An 18,120-nucleotide genomic window follows, 5' to 3' on the forward strand; every position below is an offset into this window, starting at 1 on the left:
TGTGAACAAAGTTGCACTTTTAAAATAAGATTTGTAGATTGTTTTACGAAATGATATGTTATCATTCTCTCATGTCCTTTTAATGTGTATATTACATAGTTTTGTGCATTTGTTCTACAGACAATCGTTTAGCATTAATGCTATTGTATGAATTCAAAAATTGTGATCTTTGTTATACTTGTTCTGTTTGGCATCTATTTAAATCATATAAAGTAATACCTATGACGTGCATTTAGTTTCTATTTCTAGATTTAATTGATATTTTCGTATGAATAAAAACAACACAATTATAGAATTAGCAAATTTAATTGCATAGCAACATAATAAAAGCAATAATATTTGTTCAACAGACCAATTGCAAAGAAATAATTATTTAATGATAGTATAAAAAAGGATAACACGCGTAGAAGGGGTGGTAACTGTGCTTCCTGCACCTAAAACAGATACATGTAGCCAAACACATTCATTTTGCATATATGGTGGATCACAGCTTCATTATTTATAGGTCACAATGCATCAACATATGAGTCTTGAAAGCTTCAAAGTCTTGATGAAAATACCGTTTCTATTATTCATATATAGATAATCGCTAAAATTTGAATACGAGAACATAATTTTTTGGGGTGTTTTCAATGGGGTTTTTTCAATATACATATTTATACATATAGCTAATGGTTTTGTGTTTTATCAGATTAATTAGCTATCATCTACTGTTTGATGGCACTAAAACATTGTTTTTGTAATTTGCTCCAACCAGCAAAGAAGTAATTTTTAAGGATTAATTATTGTCATATTTTATAACACATCAATTATCTATAACGGTGTTGAACATGGTTACGTTTTATGTCCATGTCTTGCTTATTTATACAATTGGTATGAAGAGTTGCATGGTATCACTACTATGGATGTGAATGACAATATTGGATGCTTTTTGAGCTTTTCCCGTCAGATCTAACCGGGCTGTTTTTTGTTGCAACTTATTAAGTTATTAAAGGGTAAAGGTAATCTGTTGAAGAAAACCACATGCCTTGTTCTCTTGTGTTCTTGGTGTTTTTTTGTTTTTGTTTTTGTTTTCGGGTAAATGTTGCAATGTCATATTCCCCAAAATATCCACAAATCACCCTGTGTTCATTATTTTGGAGTACAGTGGGTAAATCTTCCATTTCTAAAGAAAATTATCTATGAAATTACTGTTATTACTGCTGATTGTTTACAATGATAACTTTTGCTACAAGTTACAGCGATTAGCACACTGATTAAATTGGATCCTTAGTTTCTTTGCTAAGTAACAACGAATTACAGTTGCGATAGTTTACAATGATTAGTTCATATAGTTTGGTTTCTATTTTTTTAATGGTGAGATGTGTTGTTACGTTACAATGACGAGATGACGAGATGTGTTGTTACGTTACAATGACGAGATGTGTTGTTACGTTTCAATGACGACATGTGGTGCTAGGTTATTTAATAAGATGGGTTGTAAGTTACAAAGTTTTGTTTCTTGTTTACAACTTTAATATAGTATTAATGTTGGCTTACAATGGTCAGTTTGGTTGCTAGGTTATAATTAATCATAATCACTTTCATCGTTAGATTACAATGATAAGTTATGGTTATAGACTACCATGTAAAGTTTGGTTGATGGCTTGCATTTGTCAGATTGGTTGTTAGATTATAATGATAAGATATTGTGCAAGGTGACAATGCTCAATTTGGTAGTTAGGTAAAAATCTGATTTTAGTTGTTAGATTATGATTATTATATGTACACTTGTAATTGTGGTTCTAGTTTACAAGGATTAGTTTATTTGCTTTGTTAGATAATGAGTTTATTGTTAGATTACAATGATTACATTTAATTGTTGTGATAGTTTACAAAGGTCAGTTTGGCTGCTGGCTTACAATTATTAGTTTGGTTGTTAGATTATGGTTGTGGTACTAGTTTTGTCAGTAAGGCTGCTTGGTTAAATAATGATTTTGGTTGCTAGATTATAAAACTAAAAGGTAGTAGTAGTGCTAGGTTACTGCGATCAGTTTGATTGCTCGGGCTAAATTATGAGTGTGGTTGTTCTAATATGTAAAAAGTAAAATCACAAAAATACTGAACGCCGAGGAATTGTGTTCAGTTATGTTGCTAGGTGAGATAATGAGCTTTTTTGTTATCTTACAATGATTACATTTAATTGTAGTGCTACTTTACAATGCTCAGTTTAGTTGTTGGCTTACAATTGTTAGTTTGAATGTAGATTAAAATAACTAATTAAAATGTAGTTTTAGTGCTGTGTTACGTATGCGATCATTATTTCATTCCATTTCAAATTTCAAATTTGCCATGAAATCCAGAGTTGCAAAAATTCATTCTTGCTATTATATTAGTAGTAGTGACGATATCGGGGCAAAAACAAATATACTAGTATACAAACAAAAACAACTGTACATGATATAAACCAATACTGCTTCCAAAAAGGTTGAGGTTCAGAAGGGTAATCTATGACAGAGTCCATAGGCTCAGGTGTCAATACCTGAAACATAAATATATTTTTATATACTAGTAATTGAATATCATTAACAGATACAACTATAGTATACTTCAAAAACAGCAGGTATGTGTGTGGTTATAAAGATTGAAGCTTATTTAACATTTAACACAATGTGTGGTAAATGTTTTATTGGTTAACACATATATATGGGGAAAACATCAGAAAGTTGAAAAAACCCAGTAAGATATGACAAGGAGATCCATAATAAATACTCATAACATCAGTTAACCCCATCTCATACACCAGTAAAATTATTAAGCATACACAGTAAATGATAAGTGTGGTTGTTAATGAGACGTCTATAAACTAGATGGCAAAATACGTGAATTAAAGCAACTTTAGGTAAGCTTTGAAAAACGAGCTAGTTAGCCAAAACTGTATGGTAGGCTATCAATGAATCCGGCATGAAAACATGGAAATCATGCTTATCCATATTGTCAGCGATCAACCTTTGCCGTAACTTGGGACTGTGGTAATGCAACATAACGTATAAACAAACTATAAAACACTATTGTAAATGACTTGACTCACCAGATCGGTACGAAACACAAACAACTAGCAAAATAGACAGAACCCACAAAGCACCGATCTTAGATTACTCAAAGCTTCTCAAAGCTGTTTAAAAATAAAATATGGAAAAAAAGAGTATAACACCGAACTCCAATGTGAATTCAAAAGGGGGAAGACCGCAAAAACTGGCAAAATCAAACGTAATCAACGAACAGAAAGAGTGGAAACAACTGTCATATTCTTGAATTGGTACAGGCATTTCCCGAAGAAAATATTGGGTTAAACCGGGTTTTATAGCTTGCTGAACCTTGTATGACAGTTATTAATAGTTCTGTTGTAGTGACAAAATTATGAGAGTTACCGAAACCGACAAAATGGGTGAATTTGAAGTAATTTGAATCCAGCAGCCAAAACTATATAAACATTTGAAAAAATAGAGAAAAAAAATATATATGTAATAAAATCGATCAGGAGTTGTCTCCCATAGACCTAGGACTCTAAAATTATGTAACTTCTCCAGGTCACAGTGGCACCCAAAATAACTTTATGTTTATGTCAATAACTTGGTTAATAATCATGTTACTTTGTGTGAATGTGCATTCATGTATTTAGTTTAAATGTACTTTAATCATTCTAATCATTCGAATCATTTACTGTGCTTTATTTTGTAATTCATTTGATTGTATAGCTCAAATTTTGGGTACCAAGATTGGTTAATAAAATTAACTTATCTTATCTAACACCACAGACATACAACACAACTGACTGAAAAAATCAAACAAACATACAAATAAATCTAATGAAGGAAGTGTTGTAGTAGAACTTTAATTTGACAAAGCGGGAGGTTTGGCATGCCACAAAACCAGGTTCAACCCACCATTTATTTCTTAAAATGTCCTGTACCAAGTCAGGAAAATGGCCATTGTTATATTATAGTTTCTGTGTGTGTTACATTTTAATGTTGTGTTTTTGTTATGTCGTTGTTCTCCTCTTTTATTTGATGCGTTTCCCTCAGTTTGAGTTTGTAACCCGGATTTGTTTTTATCTCTATCGATTTATGAGTTTCGAACAGCGGTATACTACTGTTGCCTTTATTTATCAGTTGATAGCACATACCGTATATATCTTAAACACTGAAAACCCACGTGGGGTTCGTGTCGCTTAGTCTTAAGTTTTCTATGTTGTGTCTTGTGTACTATTATTTGTCTGTTTGTCTTTTTCTTTTTTAGCCATGGCATTGTCAGTTTATTTTCGATCTATGAGTTGGACTGTCCCTCTGGTATCTTCCGACCCTCTTTTGCTACACATGTATGTTCTGCTATTTTAAAATCAAATTAGGGAGCTACCATTTGATATTTATGGGGGGCTAGGATGAAAAATTTTGTCCTGCATTTTTTTTAGTTGTAATCTCTGTTCTGCCTTTTTATTTTTCACTCTGTTCGGTCCTATCTTTTTTTTTAAAGTTTATCCTGACTTTTTTTTTACCTAAATCGTCATCCTGACTTTTTTTTGGCAAGTGTCGCATCCTGCCTTATATTTTACTCAAAACTCCTGTCCTGCCTATTTTTTTCAAATTTCATCCTAGAATAAAAAAAAATGGTAGCTCCCTTATTACCCCTCGCATAAATCGTAGAACTGGAATATCCAATAAGGGAATTGTTGTTTTTGTGTACTTCAACGAAGGGACAACATCCGGACAGTAATTCCTTATTCTAGCAAATCGTGTTTCTGGAATTCCTAAATTAGTCAAGAATGTTCTTTCTTTTTCCACAACTCTTGGATCATCGAAAGTGTATTTATCTGTCTGTGTAAATACTCCATATATGGTAATTTCTATAGAATTAAAAAAAATATGATGCATAAAAATTCATTAAAATGGATAGAAAGATGCACATACAGAGAGGCAAATAAGAAAATCATTCAATAATATACACTTTGTAATATGTAATGTTAGGTTAGGCTGTCAGGATATAAATACATTGTTTTTTTTTCGGAAGCGTAAGGAGGATTCATACAACATATGAATTATCAAGTTGTAACTTTCGGTTTCTATTCATGAGATTGGTCTTTCTGTATTTGACCTGTGTTGAAATTGACTATCTGCATGTTTAAGGGTTCGACCTGGAGTATGAGAGACAATAAAGGTATTGTGAGTCTGTCAAAATATTGAACTCAAGGTTTGCTGATATTAGCATTTTAAAGTCGGGAGGTGGCAACATAACTCATTACAATGTTAATATGTACATTTGTCCTACGGGTAACAGTTCATTACTAAATTTAGCTGCTTTTGACTACAGTTATTATTAGGACCATACAATTTTCACGTACGCATAAAATAAAATGCAATGAGAAACTGTAGACGGTTTAATAGGAGAAAAAAATCCTATTCAATTGGTCTAATAGCGAAATTGTGATTGTGAGTTGTGATTTTCAAGAGTTATATACAATAATTGTGTCACGTCTTAAACGAGACATTTTTTTTCTGGAAAAATTAGAAAAAAATGTGGTATCTGCGTTGCAGTGCTTTTTTGACTTATTTATTGATTTTTAACAATATATTTGCATTCAGACTACACATATGCACATGAAACTTCAGATCTACTTTAAGTATGATTCTATGATGCATGCATGGGTATTCTTAATGAAGGCATTTCCTTGATGGATGGTTGCTTCTCCCAAGAAAGCTATTTAAGCTAGAGTTACAAGTGGCCAAATTGGAATCATCCCTTCGTAAATTTTACGAACGCGTTGGTCGACTTTTTTATTATCAATAAATGAAATACCAGTTTCACAGATGATAGCGGGTATGTTCCAATTGGCGAAATAACAATCCAGTCCCCTTTTCCCCGAATAAAACTTATAACTGGGTTTGTACTAACATGAGTAACAAGGTGGGTGCCACATATGGAGCAAGATCTGCTTACCTTTCCGGAGCACCTGTAGAGATAACACCTGTTTTGGTGGGGTTCGTGTTGCTCAGTCTTTAGTTTTCTATGTTGTGTTTTGTGTACTTTTGTTTGTCTATTGTTTTTTTTTCCCCCTTTAAGCCATGGCACCGTCGGTTTATTTTCGACTTATTAATGTCCATTTGGTATCTTTTGACTCTCTTTTATAAACATAAATATAAACAAAGTCGTTTCTTTATTTACGCAAAACGAGGTAATTGTCTTTGAAATTTTCTGAAAGTCGACTTTACAGACTAGTATACGAACGTCAATACCCTACACTGACTACAGTAAACAGGAAGCGTAAAACAGTTTAAGTATTCGGACTAAATACTGAGTTGAATTTGATAAAACCCCTAAAAAAAATTTCAAAAACATTGTAATGGTATTTGAAAACCAACTTTTTACACGAAACATTGCAAACTTTCCTTTAGAAATCGTGTTGTTGGTTCCTTTTTATTGTCTCAATTGTACCTTCTGCCATTTAATTTTTCTGACTTTAATTCCATTAAAAACAAAATGGGGAATATGTCCATTGGACACAAATGATACCCCCGCTACATATCATATAAAGGGACGCTAAAAATTACGCTACCCAAATTTGTACTACATGTAGATCTGTATTTTGTGGTAATAAGCATTGTGTATAAGGTTCATAACATTTGGTTGAGGCAAACTAAAGTTAGAGAACGGAAACGAAAAATTCAGCAATTTTTTTGTTTATAAAGGGCATAACTCTAGGATGGTAAAAGTGACGAGACCCAATTTCGAACTTGATCTGTATTATATGGTATAAAGCAGTGTGTATAAGTTTCATAACACTTGGTTGAGGCAAACTAAAGTTAGAGAAAGGAAACGAAAATTCAGCAATTTTTATGTTTTTAAAGAGGCATAACTCAAGAATGATAAAAGTGACGCCACCAAATTTCATACTTGATCTGTATTGTGTGGTATAAAGCAGTGTGTTTAAGTTTGATAACATTTGGTTGAGGCAAACTAAAAGTTAGAGAACGGAAACAAACTTTGGGACATACGTACGGACGGACGTACGTACAGACGGACAAGGTTAAAACTTAATGCCCCCTTCTCTACGGCGGGTGCATAAAAAATTACAACTTACCTCGATTCCTGCTCGTGACGTCAATGATAATTTCAAACAGGTCTTTTGGTAAACTCGCATCAGGGTTAGCTGAACACACAACTATTAATCTGTTTACTCTCTCAATTTTCCTTCTGGTTCTTAAATATTTTTTTCTCAAAGCTTGTATACCATATCTTCTATAATACGAATCAATGTCAGAAAATTTCTCGCCGTTCTCCATTTTACCACTGAGAACTATGTTAAGCAATTCCGTTTTCAAATGTGTGTCTTCATCTTCGAAACCCTTCATGTCTAAAAATGTTGGCATCAAATAAGCATCCTGGGTTCCGTAGTAGTCCTCTTTTAAGAACCTATATGAACATTTCTATTCAGTTACTAAATATGTAATTGAATTTTATTTTGAAATCACAGTATTTTTAAAGGAGTATGTTAAAAACAGTACACAAAAATGACATTCTCAATAATAAAACCATACATGACATTTAACTGTGAGCTTTCCATTTCTTTGTAGCCAAATTCCAGCAGCACCTGCATATAGAGTATATACATGTATCTACCACTTGGTAAATAATCCAGAGCTTCCAATTCAAATCATTATTTCCTTGATACAGGGTTGCTGTTTACAATAGTTATAAAAGGTACCAGGTTTATAATTTGATAGCCAGACGCGTGTTTCGTCTACATTAGGCTCATCAGTGTCGCTCAGATAAAAATAGTTAGAAATCCAAACAATTGTATAGGTGAAGATCATTGAGGACCCATTTACAAGAAATCTATCAAACCAAGAGTTCCATGTGGGGAAGTTGGAACCATCCCTTTGAAAATCATACGGACGCCATCACAAGTTGGTTGAAATTATATGGAATATCTCTTTCACAGATATGACGATGGATATGGTCCAATTGTTGTAAGCACAATCCCAGTCCCGTTTCCTCGAATGTAACATACCAAATCAGACTTATTATCGGGTTGTAGTGAGTGAGCATATGTGGTGCAGAATCTGATTACCCGTCTAGACCACATAAAGATCCCCCTCCCCGGTTTTTGGCGAAGTTCAAGTGCTTATTATTTAGATTTCTACATGTGTGCTGTTTTTTGTGAACTGTTGTTTGTCTTTTTATCTTTTTTTTCTATGGCATTGTCAGTTTGTGTTCGACTTCTGAGCTTTAATTTCCTTTTGGTATCATTCACCTCTATTTCAGCTATAACACGTAGTCTGTGGTTTTCAACAATAAGCAACTGGGTTTACCATGGTCAAAATGTAAAAACTCATCACACATTAACTAAAAACAACTCATTAATCGTCTTTACCGCTGCAAATACATATAAATACATGAAGAAGAAACAACTAGAGGTCTAATATCAACACACACACTAAGTATAAAGAGAACAACATCACAGAACGTTTTAATGAACAAAATGGTAATATAAATCGGTGGCCGGACTTTAAGATGTGATTATATTACCTATTTAGAACTCAACAGTTCCCTTTTCACAAAAAAAAGTCCGATGAGACATTAGTTCATTACCCGGGATATACCCATATGTCATAATATATCTTAATAGAAGGCAGGCAATCACCTTACGCCGAAATGTCTTTCTCTGCATCCACGAAAAATAGCACAAATTAGGGGCAGCAGTAGTTTGCTGATGTTGGAATTTCATCAATTCATTTAGAAGATAAAGTGAAAGAAATACAATAAGGGAATCGCATTAGCTATAAAAAGAGGACTTGTATGTAACAGATTCGGCCTCTTCTATTATGCGCATATTACACTCCGTGTGAATCACACTCATTCATAACTTTATAATCGGGAGTAAGACACAAGACAGGACCACAGGTACGTGTACAAGACTGGTGAATGATTGCATGCATAACATTATTTTCACATTATTAAAAGGACAACATTTTAATGACAGCCGTTTCAAATTTTCACAAAAGTGTTGGAATCAATTATTATGATTATTTATTATAAGTTTTGAAATGCTCAGAAATATGTAGGCATGCTTTTGAAATTGGTTTAAGGTTGATACTCTACACTTAAAAAAACATGAGGATAATGAGGACATTAATAAAATAATGATATTGCGGATATGCATTTAAAAGTGTCAGGACTATATGTGTAATTATATCGTATTCTAACCGTTTAAGTTGTTGAGTAATCTGTTTCCCTGTTTCACCAGTGTCAGCACATTTTGCGTGTTCGATCCATCGTTTATTGCCCATAGCAGCAAAAACAGTATTAAGAAAAGACGACTTTCCTCCTCCAGGTGATCCAATCACGGCAATTGTTAGCGGTTTTTTATCCTGGCCGCTTATACCAACTAAACTCTTACAGTTTTCAAGTAATCTTTTCTTTACCTTTTTAATTTGCTGGGTGTCTTTAACCTGCTAAGATATAGTGAATAAACTCATCATAGATACCAGGATTGAAATTTTATATTTACGCCGGACGTGCGTTTCGTCTACAAAAGACTCATCAGTGACGCTCGAATAAAAAAATGTTAAAGGACAATCAATAGCTTATAGCTTTTTATTACCATACACGGATTAAAAGGCTTAGCTTAGATATAAGAACATTTAGAGATTATAATTCTAATGAACTACGACAATAAAGGACTTTTTGAATGTTACATATTTTTAAAAAAAACTCCATATTTTATCGATGTTCACACATTGAAAACCGACGAAAAACAGAAACATTCTGGTAAAAACAAACATCTACCAACTCTAAAAGAAGCGAGACCAGATGCGTCGAGAAGGCAAGCGTTTCCCTCAGTCAAAATGTTACATTCGGCATAAGGACACAATCAGTAAAATTCAAATCAGCCGACTATACTGATATCTAAGGAGTGCAAGGGACAATGAAATATCTCATCGGTGACCTAGTATCAGTTGAAAAAGGCTTAACTCATCAGATAGATACAAATACAAATACTACACAGAGTGGACGTGGCCGGGTACTTGTACATCTCAACAAAACAAAGACACTTAGTACAGATCTGAGAGTACTCGCAGTTACTGACATTTTTGTCATATTGGTTTTAAAAACAGGTCATCAGGTAGTGATGCCCAACTAAATCTACTGAATTATCATTCCACCTAACTCAACAAATGTGTTGTCGGTCAAAATTCTTTTTGATTATATCATCTTCGGTGGGTTTGTTTTGGGGATCAGTGTGGTTCGTCACAAAGTAAGGTTGTTGTTTTCATGTGATCTTAAGCTTCCTATACCAGTACAGTCAAATTAATATTTAGCAACTGGAACATCAATGAAGTTTCCTAGTTTATTTCCTTACCGTTTTCCTTGGACCGTCGTCACATGTGGGAATAAGAACCTGCAAAAATATTGTTTTTGTGTCAGAACAATAAACACTAATCACACAGATGCAATTGGGTAATAATAAAGATATTGACGTGAATAATGTATTTATCGTTTTCCCTGTAAGGCAATCAAAACTTAATTTTTCGGCCTATGTTTGCTTTATCTCAATGGTTTGTCCATTTAGATTATAATACATGTAGAATATTCAAAGAGATAGAGTTCCGTCTCAGCGGCAGACATTTGTCAGTTTGTTGGACGGCTTTTGAAATAAAAGAAACCGGGGACGAGTGTAACTTGATTCATGGCAAGAATATTTTGTTCTGCTTGAACATTTTTTAATTTCGTCTTATCTTTCGATAGAAGTGTTGTGTTGTTTTGTATTTTCACGTCAGAACTTGATTAAAATTCATATTGAAATTATACTATCAGGACGTATATATCAAAAATAATATATGCATTTTACAGTATAAGATTCAATGATTACTGCTATCTTTACGTTTGAGTATAAAAATATTGATACAAACTTAAGGTATTGTGCAATATTTTAGTTCATTCGTTCTAATAGTTTCTGTGATGTTATGTCTTTTTTGTTGTTTTCATTTGAGTTCATTCTTTGTTATTTATTTCACTTCTAACCTGGTTTTCGCTTTTGAACATTTAGATAATTTTATTACCTGCATTGGTTAAGACAGGGAATACATCTTTTTTTTAACATTTAGAAATAAACGCCTCAATAGGAATTATCACGGCGCGTATTAACTGGAAATTCTGATATTTTTTTAATAATCACCTGTTTCATGAACTGGAGAACTGGTACGTCGAATTGTGGAATAGTTGTATTCAAATATTTACGGTCCGGATCAGACTCTTCACAATAGTTTGTAATATATGCAAACCGATGTTTTGGAAGTCCAAGAATCTGACAAAAGTTGGTTACTTTCTCTGAAACTTTCTTGTTATACAATGGATTATATTTATCTCTTCCTGTCAAAACTCCATAAACGGGAATATCTATAAAAATAAGGCACAATAAGGAATAGTTAATCATTAGCTAAGAACCTTGCAAAAACTGTCATACAATATACATTTATACATTGCAAAAATCATTATTCATTAATATATTACTTCGTAACTGGCATTTAAATACGGATTTTGTGTTACAAAATATTTGAAATAATCTAAAATTAAGGCATGTATCTTTTTTTGCTTATAGCTCTTCATTTTTTAATAAGCTTTGGATTTTCAAATAATTTAGACTCGAACATCACTTAAGAGACATTGATTGTCGAAATGCGCATCTGTTGTAGCAAAATTGGTACCGTTTATGTTATTACAAGGAAACATTAACAACTTTTTTTCTAAATCTGGATGACAGATGGGTATACATTTCGTTTTAGGACCCATTTATAATTTCATATACTTGGCCAAGCAGATGTGTGACTTCGTGTGAATTGAAGACATTAAGAATGAAAAAACAACAATATTTGTAAACGAGTAAGTCTAACATAAATCGTGTTCATATGAAACTATATTTGTGTTGATTGATGTGACTGTTTCTTTGATTAACGTTATAAGTATTCAACTACATGTATTTTTATAACATTTATATTATATATATTTATTTCATATCGGTTAAGAATTATCTTCTCTTATTGGATAAAAAAAAGGGACACATGACATTCTCTATTCTTCAGTAATAAATTCCATCGGTCTTTAACAGAACAAAACGGACCAGAAATCGGGTCGTTAATGGACTTTAACATGTTAATGACCGATGGGGCGCGGTTTCTCTGTTAATGACCGGTGGGGTGTGGTTTCTCTGTGTAGAGAAATGTCCCTTTAATAAAACATTTTCCTGTTTTCAATTTTATATTTAAGTTGTTGAATTGTTTACCATATGTTTTCGTAAATTATAAAATTATAGAAAACTTTATTTAGTATTCATATACTGAAAAATTGCACTTAAATGAATGGCAGTGACTTATAGTTGCATGTATTACTACGATTGCTCTTCACTCTTTGTTATAGAAATCGTACAATAACTGGAGTTTGCTTTGAACATTTTGAATTTATGAGAATTTGTAAAAGCATGGTTCCTCAATAAAATAAATAGTTATTGAAGAACTGGTCATCATCACTGTCTTAGTCATTACCACTGTCCTGTGGGGAGTCCTTATATCACGATAATGACTAGTTTTTCAATAACTATCATGTAAATAATACATCAGAAATGCCAGTGAACAATATTACTTAACATATGCTGAATTTTAGATATTCTTCTGCTTTAAATGTCACGAAAAAACAATTCGTGCCTCAAAAAATAAATATTCGGAAACATACCTCTGTTTTTTCGTGAAGCTTCCACTATGCTACACAATAAATTAGATGGTAAAATAGAATCAGGATCAAGCGTGGAAACAACAATGATTCGATCGACCGGTAGATGATTGACTTCTTTGTTATAAAGATTTACACTTGAAGACATGTGTTTGGCTCCCTGTACGAAATTCGACATTTTCTGTAGCTCTTTGATTCTACCAGAAAATACCATCTCTAACAGATCCAGAACAGTTTTAGAATTTTCATCAGGAAAACCAGTCATGTCCAAAAACGTTGGCAACAAAACACCGTCATCTTTGGAGCCTCCTCTGTAGTAGTCCTTTTTAGTGAAGCTGCTCAAATAGAATAGGAAATATCGTTCTTAAGCTTATGATAAATAATTTCCAGTATGTATAAAAGTTGTTATTCATATTTATTTAATATTGTCGTTTTAGAATTGATGAGTTGTATTCATGGTTTAAAATACCTAAATACAAATATGATGAAATGACCATACCTATTATCTTGTTTAATTTTCAGTACGAATGAAATCTTTTTCCTTTCAATACTAGTATTCATTTCAGTTACAAAATATGTGAACGGATGCATGTATGCTACAAACTTTCTACTTTCTTAAAAAGTTTCTTTTTTCAAATGTCAGCTCTAAACTGCATTTACACAAGGACGCAGTATTTAGATATAACTTGAGACAACCAATTACCATGAAGGTTAAGTTTCGGAATTGTACGTGCTCATTACTTTTTTGAGAGGTTCAGCTATTCCTCTGTTCTGAGACTTCCAGTCTTCATCTTAGTCACAACAAAAAGAAAACCAGAGAAGAACGTACATGTTGCTTTAAAAATTACACAAAGCTCTTTATGATCGATTGGTATTATGAACGGTAGGCAAGACAATGCTGTATACTATGTTTAATAGATACAATGGATTAGTGTGGATTCTTGAAAAAGAAACCATGAGCCCGGAGGGCGAATGGTTTGTTTTTCATGAGTCTACGCCTATCCATTGTATCTATAACTTAAACTATTGCGTTAATTTCTTTTCAAAATTAAAGCCTTTTCTTAATTAGAAGGTATTGTAAGTGAGTTTAAATAACCATGTTATCGTGTCAATCGATGCATTGATAAATTTCAGATCACAATTAACTGGTTAACAAAATACAAATATAACAGAAAAGTTCTACCTTTTTAGATCTTCATATTATCACGCATCTGAATATTATCTGTTTTTACAACATAAGACATATTGAAACTTATTTCTAATAAAATTGAGAATTGGAATGGGGAATGTGTCAAATAGACAACCCCATCAAAGAGCATATTTAAGTATATATAATAAGTATGTTACCGAAATTTCTAGCGAGAAGCTTAATTCTAGGCACATCACGATTATCTCGCATTAGAATTCGCGAACAAACATTTGTAAAAATCATGTAGTAAAACAGATAAAATCAAATATTAAACAGCCAATAAAGTCCACAAATAGACGGTAAAACTCGCTATTATTACAAAATTATCCACAATAACATACAAAACAAGAAAAAAAAACCAGGAAAACTAACGAATAGGGACAACAAAGAGAATTCAGGGATTCGAACCTAAACCGACAAGTAAATATCTTTAACTCATAGATGTCGACCATGCTAACCTCGCGGCTATTAACTTACACTATACGATTTCCTATTATTTATATATAAAGGTACAAGCCCTGTGTGTCTGTTGTACCGATATATATTATATGTTCATTTATATATATATATATATATGATAGACATTTAAATTATAACCCATTGGTAGCCAAGAGGTTTCGTTGATATGTTAATGTCAGTCACACATTACAGATTTCAAGGACGGGTTCGAATCCCAGGGAAAGCATATATAGAAATTACAAAAATTGAAAGTAAGTTTTTAAATTAATTCTATTAGTGAATAGAAATCAGTAAATTAGTCAATTCAAACTTAATGAAATTAGGAACACAAAGGAAACAATTGAATATAATTTGGTGAGTCCATTTCAGCGACAGATTTAGGAAGCGTTGATTCTAGAAAAAGAATCCACGGTAAATGAATAGGCTGACGTCACAACAATGGTTTAACGACAAATAATGTAAGAAATATCTTCTGATAAATTAAAACATGACGTACTATGATATAATATCGGTATTTGCACTTTCGACTAAATCTTATGTAGATCGGTTTTTGATTTCGCAGTAGTATAAATACACTTTTATTAAAAAGTCTACTAAGACAAACGATAGATTCAATTGATAATTCATATAAATACTAATTGCTGAATTGGAATTAAACTAACGCTTGAGTAAAAATACCGCGAATTAACATTTGGGGATTTCGGAAGTTAAACACTTATTGAGTATATATAACAATACAATTAGATCCACATTGGCTACCATGTTTTATTGGAATTTAGTCAACTCAGAAATTGAATTCACTAACCTTTTGAAACGTTCCGTGAAGTGTAATTGAGAACCTTGTATTTTATAATATCCAACAGGTGCAATTTCCCGCCAACTGTCAGTATTGCAACTAGCAAAAACCGTGTTGAGAAACGACGACTTTCCACAACCTGGAGCTCCAATCACGGCAATGTTTAGAGGTAATCTTCCTGATCTGTCATTTCCTACAAGTTGCTGGCACTCATATATAAGATTTAATTTCTTAGAATACTCGGGATCATTTTGTTGATTATTATATATATGGAACACTTCGGTTTGCTTTTCTTGCACATTAGCATTTTCCCATTTATCATCGTCCATTTCTATTCCTGAGAAAATGAATATAGGACAATATCATAAACAGTAAAAGTTAAAGCCTCTTAATTCGTCTTACAACAGAGCCGATCTAAACGTTAACTGAAATTCAGAATATCAATATTGTATGTGACCGTTAAGCGTAAATTTCGTACAGTACTAGGATATTTTGCTAAACTCAATACGGTAAAAAATAGTCCAGATATGTCTTAAAAAGTTGTTTTAATAGATTTCAACACATTTCTAGTATATTTTACCAAAGGGTTTATGATACAACCAATTCAAGGATTAGAAACAAACTTTGAGCAATCGCAATTGTGTTCTTACCGGCCGACAAAGCAGATTACAATGTGGTATTGTTATGACGCGATTACTGAACTGAGGTTCTTGGGAATGGAATTGTAAATTATCCTACATTGAAGGCAGTACGCTCCACAGAGATTCAAATAGTAAAACAGTCACCATCACGTCTCAAATTAACGCCTTCTCTAAATACCTTCAATGTATTGCCTACTTTAATTTTGAAAAAAATGTCAAATATCGATTCATCTCAGCTGTTTGTAAGTGTTTTTCTTCTTGTGCTGTTAAATTTAAGAAACGTGTTATAATTTATGCGGTACATCATATGAAAGTTATGAAACCCATTATGTTAAGGATTGTAAAATCTCGTTCGATATTATAGATCAAGTAATAGCTTTTGATTGTCCTTTCAATTTGGTAAAGTTTTTACCTCACGACACTCTTCAATACTAACACAGAAATGTTTTATTCAATAAAAATGATCTTTTAATAATCTGACTGTTATTGCTATTTGCTGCAATTCATTTAAAACTTTTTTATGTAACGTATAATATGATTTTTGTTAATGTTCAGAATTTATTGTCCTCCAGAAAGTGATGAGTATAGTAAATTATTCATAGTGTCAATTTGTTTTATCATATTTCTAGGCTCACGACGATTTATAGCTTGGCATTTTGTATATACACGTCACAACTGTTGATGAACATTTGCTGTCATCTAGATATCTTGCTGTCTGGTTTTGTTTCTGTCGTTGGGCATGGTTTTAATTATTGACAAAAATATCCTACGGAATTCACAACACAGTGTCGACTTCAAAACTAAACGTTTCCTATTCACGTCTTTTCGTGGACAAGTATTTTCCTATTTCCTATGCGGTAAGATTAAAGAGAATTTAATGATCTATAATTAGTTAGCGGGTGTGGATTAAATCTGAATTCTCAAATCAATAAAGAATAATAGAACCGCTTGAAATCTCAAACAATCTCCAATGCTCTTTAACTCCGTACTGTATTTGGCCTTAGTCTTTTTTATTCGAGATCACTGAGGAGGCTTTTGTAGAAGAAACGCGCGTCTGGCTTACAAAATTTTAAATACTGGTATCTATGATGAGTTAAATAAGTTCGATTTGGCGATCGTTTTTCGATTGCCGATGGTTTGATTGATTCTTGGTCAGCTGAATTACATCAAATGGTATATTAATCAACTCTCGTGCTCATATATTATGTATTATAGTAATAAAATGAAATTTGACGTGGGCTTTTTTGGTATTTTTTAATGGATGTTTTGAATTTCGTATATTATATAGTCCCTCATTATGTCATTCTTGATAATTTAGGTGTTAGAGTAGCCATATATTTAAGTTGAATCCTTTAAAGAACAGTTCTATCAAATTGTTCATTGTTTTAATTCAATCCAAACGGATAAACAAGTTAAATTATATTTACATGTCACATTCCTAATCAAAAACGAAAGTAGCAAAAAGTTATACCATACCTTATTTTCATCAAATTGTGTTCAACAACGAACAACGAATTGTCCTCATTAGCTTCCTTTTTTGTTTGTTTGGTTCCAGTTTAAAAATATGAAAACCATTTCAAATATTGTATACAATACACTATTTTAAAATTTACCTTTATTAACCTTTACAAAAAGATCAATTAGACCGTAACAACAAGGACATACTATGTAGTTTAAACATCGATCAATACCTTTATAAAGGGGAGGGCCATAAAGGGTTCATATTTCTTATACTAAAATCATTATCATTTAAAATGAACTTATCAAAGATAATGTTAATGAATAGATGTTTTGCAATTACTGAAGAAATTTATGAGGAATTTATGTGTAGATTTTCACGTGAGAGCGAAATTATACGTGTGTGTTGGGATCATATTTCTTAAACTGAAATAATTTTGATTTTAAAATGAACTTATCTAAGATAATATTAATGAATAGATGCATTAGAATCACTGCAGAAAGTTAAGAGGATTTCCGGTGTAGATAATGATTACCTTGTGAGAACAAATTTATACGCATTTATGTGTGTGTTTAGGGAAGGGGGTAAATTTATGTCTGTCTAACATCTAGAAAATGAAAATAGGGGGTCGATTGAGAACACAAGTTTACAACATAAGGCTAGGGATTATTACAGTTACTGTATGATTAACTTTTCATTTCTTCGTATCAACATTCTAGCAGATCCTTCTTACAGAGTATATATTACACAGTCGATACGAATTTCCAGAGTTGCGTTTCTATAATTATTTCCTTGATAGAGAGTTCTAAAAAGGATT

The 18,120-nt window shown here is 32.4% G+C and overlaps 1 protein-coding gene across 4 annotated transcripts; it reads right to left on the reverse strand.

Annotated features, from left to right (window-relative positions):
* Nucleotides 1–287: 287 nt before the first annotated feature.
* LOC127714746 (uncharacterized) lies at nt 288–17,499 on the reverse strand. Of its 4 annotated transcripts, none has more exons than XM_052220797.1 (9): nt 17,458–17,499; nt 15,213–15,540; nt 12,763–13,097; nt 11,213–11,433; nt 10,397–10,435; nt 9,241–9,488; nt 7,115–7,446; nt 4,665–4,882; nt 288–2,521 (listed from the first exon to the last, which is right to left on the reverse strand). In XM_052220797.1, exons 2-9 carry the CDS (start codon nt 15,530–15,532, stop codon nt 2,372–2,374), a joined length of 1,863 nt encoding a protein of 620 aa, XP_052076757.1. In that variant the 5' UTR covers nt 15,533–15,540; nt 17,458–17,499; the 3' UTR covers nt 288–2,371. The 4 variants fall into 4 exon arrangements, with proteins under 4 accessions (XP_052076757.1, XP_052076758.1, XP_052076759.1 ...); XM_052220798.1 differs by having other exon boundaries at nt 12,763–13,094; nt 17,321–17,499; XM_052220799.1 differs by having other exon boundaries at nt 9,241–9,485; nt 17,321–17,499.
* Between the last annotated feature and the right edge of the window lie 621 nt (nt 17,500–18,120).

Source organism: Mytilus californianus, unplaced genomic scaffold, assembly GCF_021869535.1.
Source record: "Mytilus californianus isolate M0D057914Y unplaced genomic scaffold, xbMytCali1.0.p SCAF_9, whole genome shotgun sequence".
NCBI lineage: Eukaryota > Metazoa > Mollusca > Bivalvia > Mytilida > Mytilidae > Mytilus > Mytilus californianus.

Bases quoted from the DNA above. Each gene is read 5' to 3' on its own strand.
- LOC127714746 (XM_052220797.1), bottom strand. From the start codon at position 15,532: ATGGACGATGATAAATGGGAAAATGCTAATGTGCAAGAAAAGCAAACC. The intron at 13,098-15,212 runs GTTAGTGAATTC...ATTCTATTTGAG, and splicing joins TTCACGGAACGTTTCAAAAG to CAGCTTCACTAAAAAGGACT. The intron at 9,489-10,396 runs GTAAGGAAATAA...ACTATATCTTAG, and splicing joins ACGACGGTCCAAGGAAAACG to CAGGTTAAAGACACCCAGCA.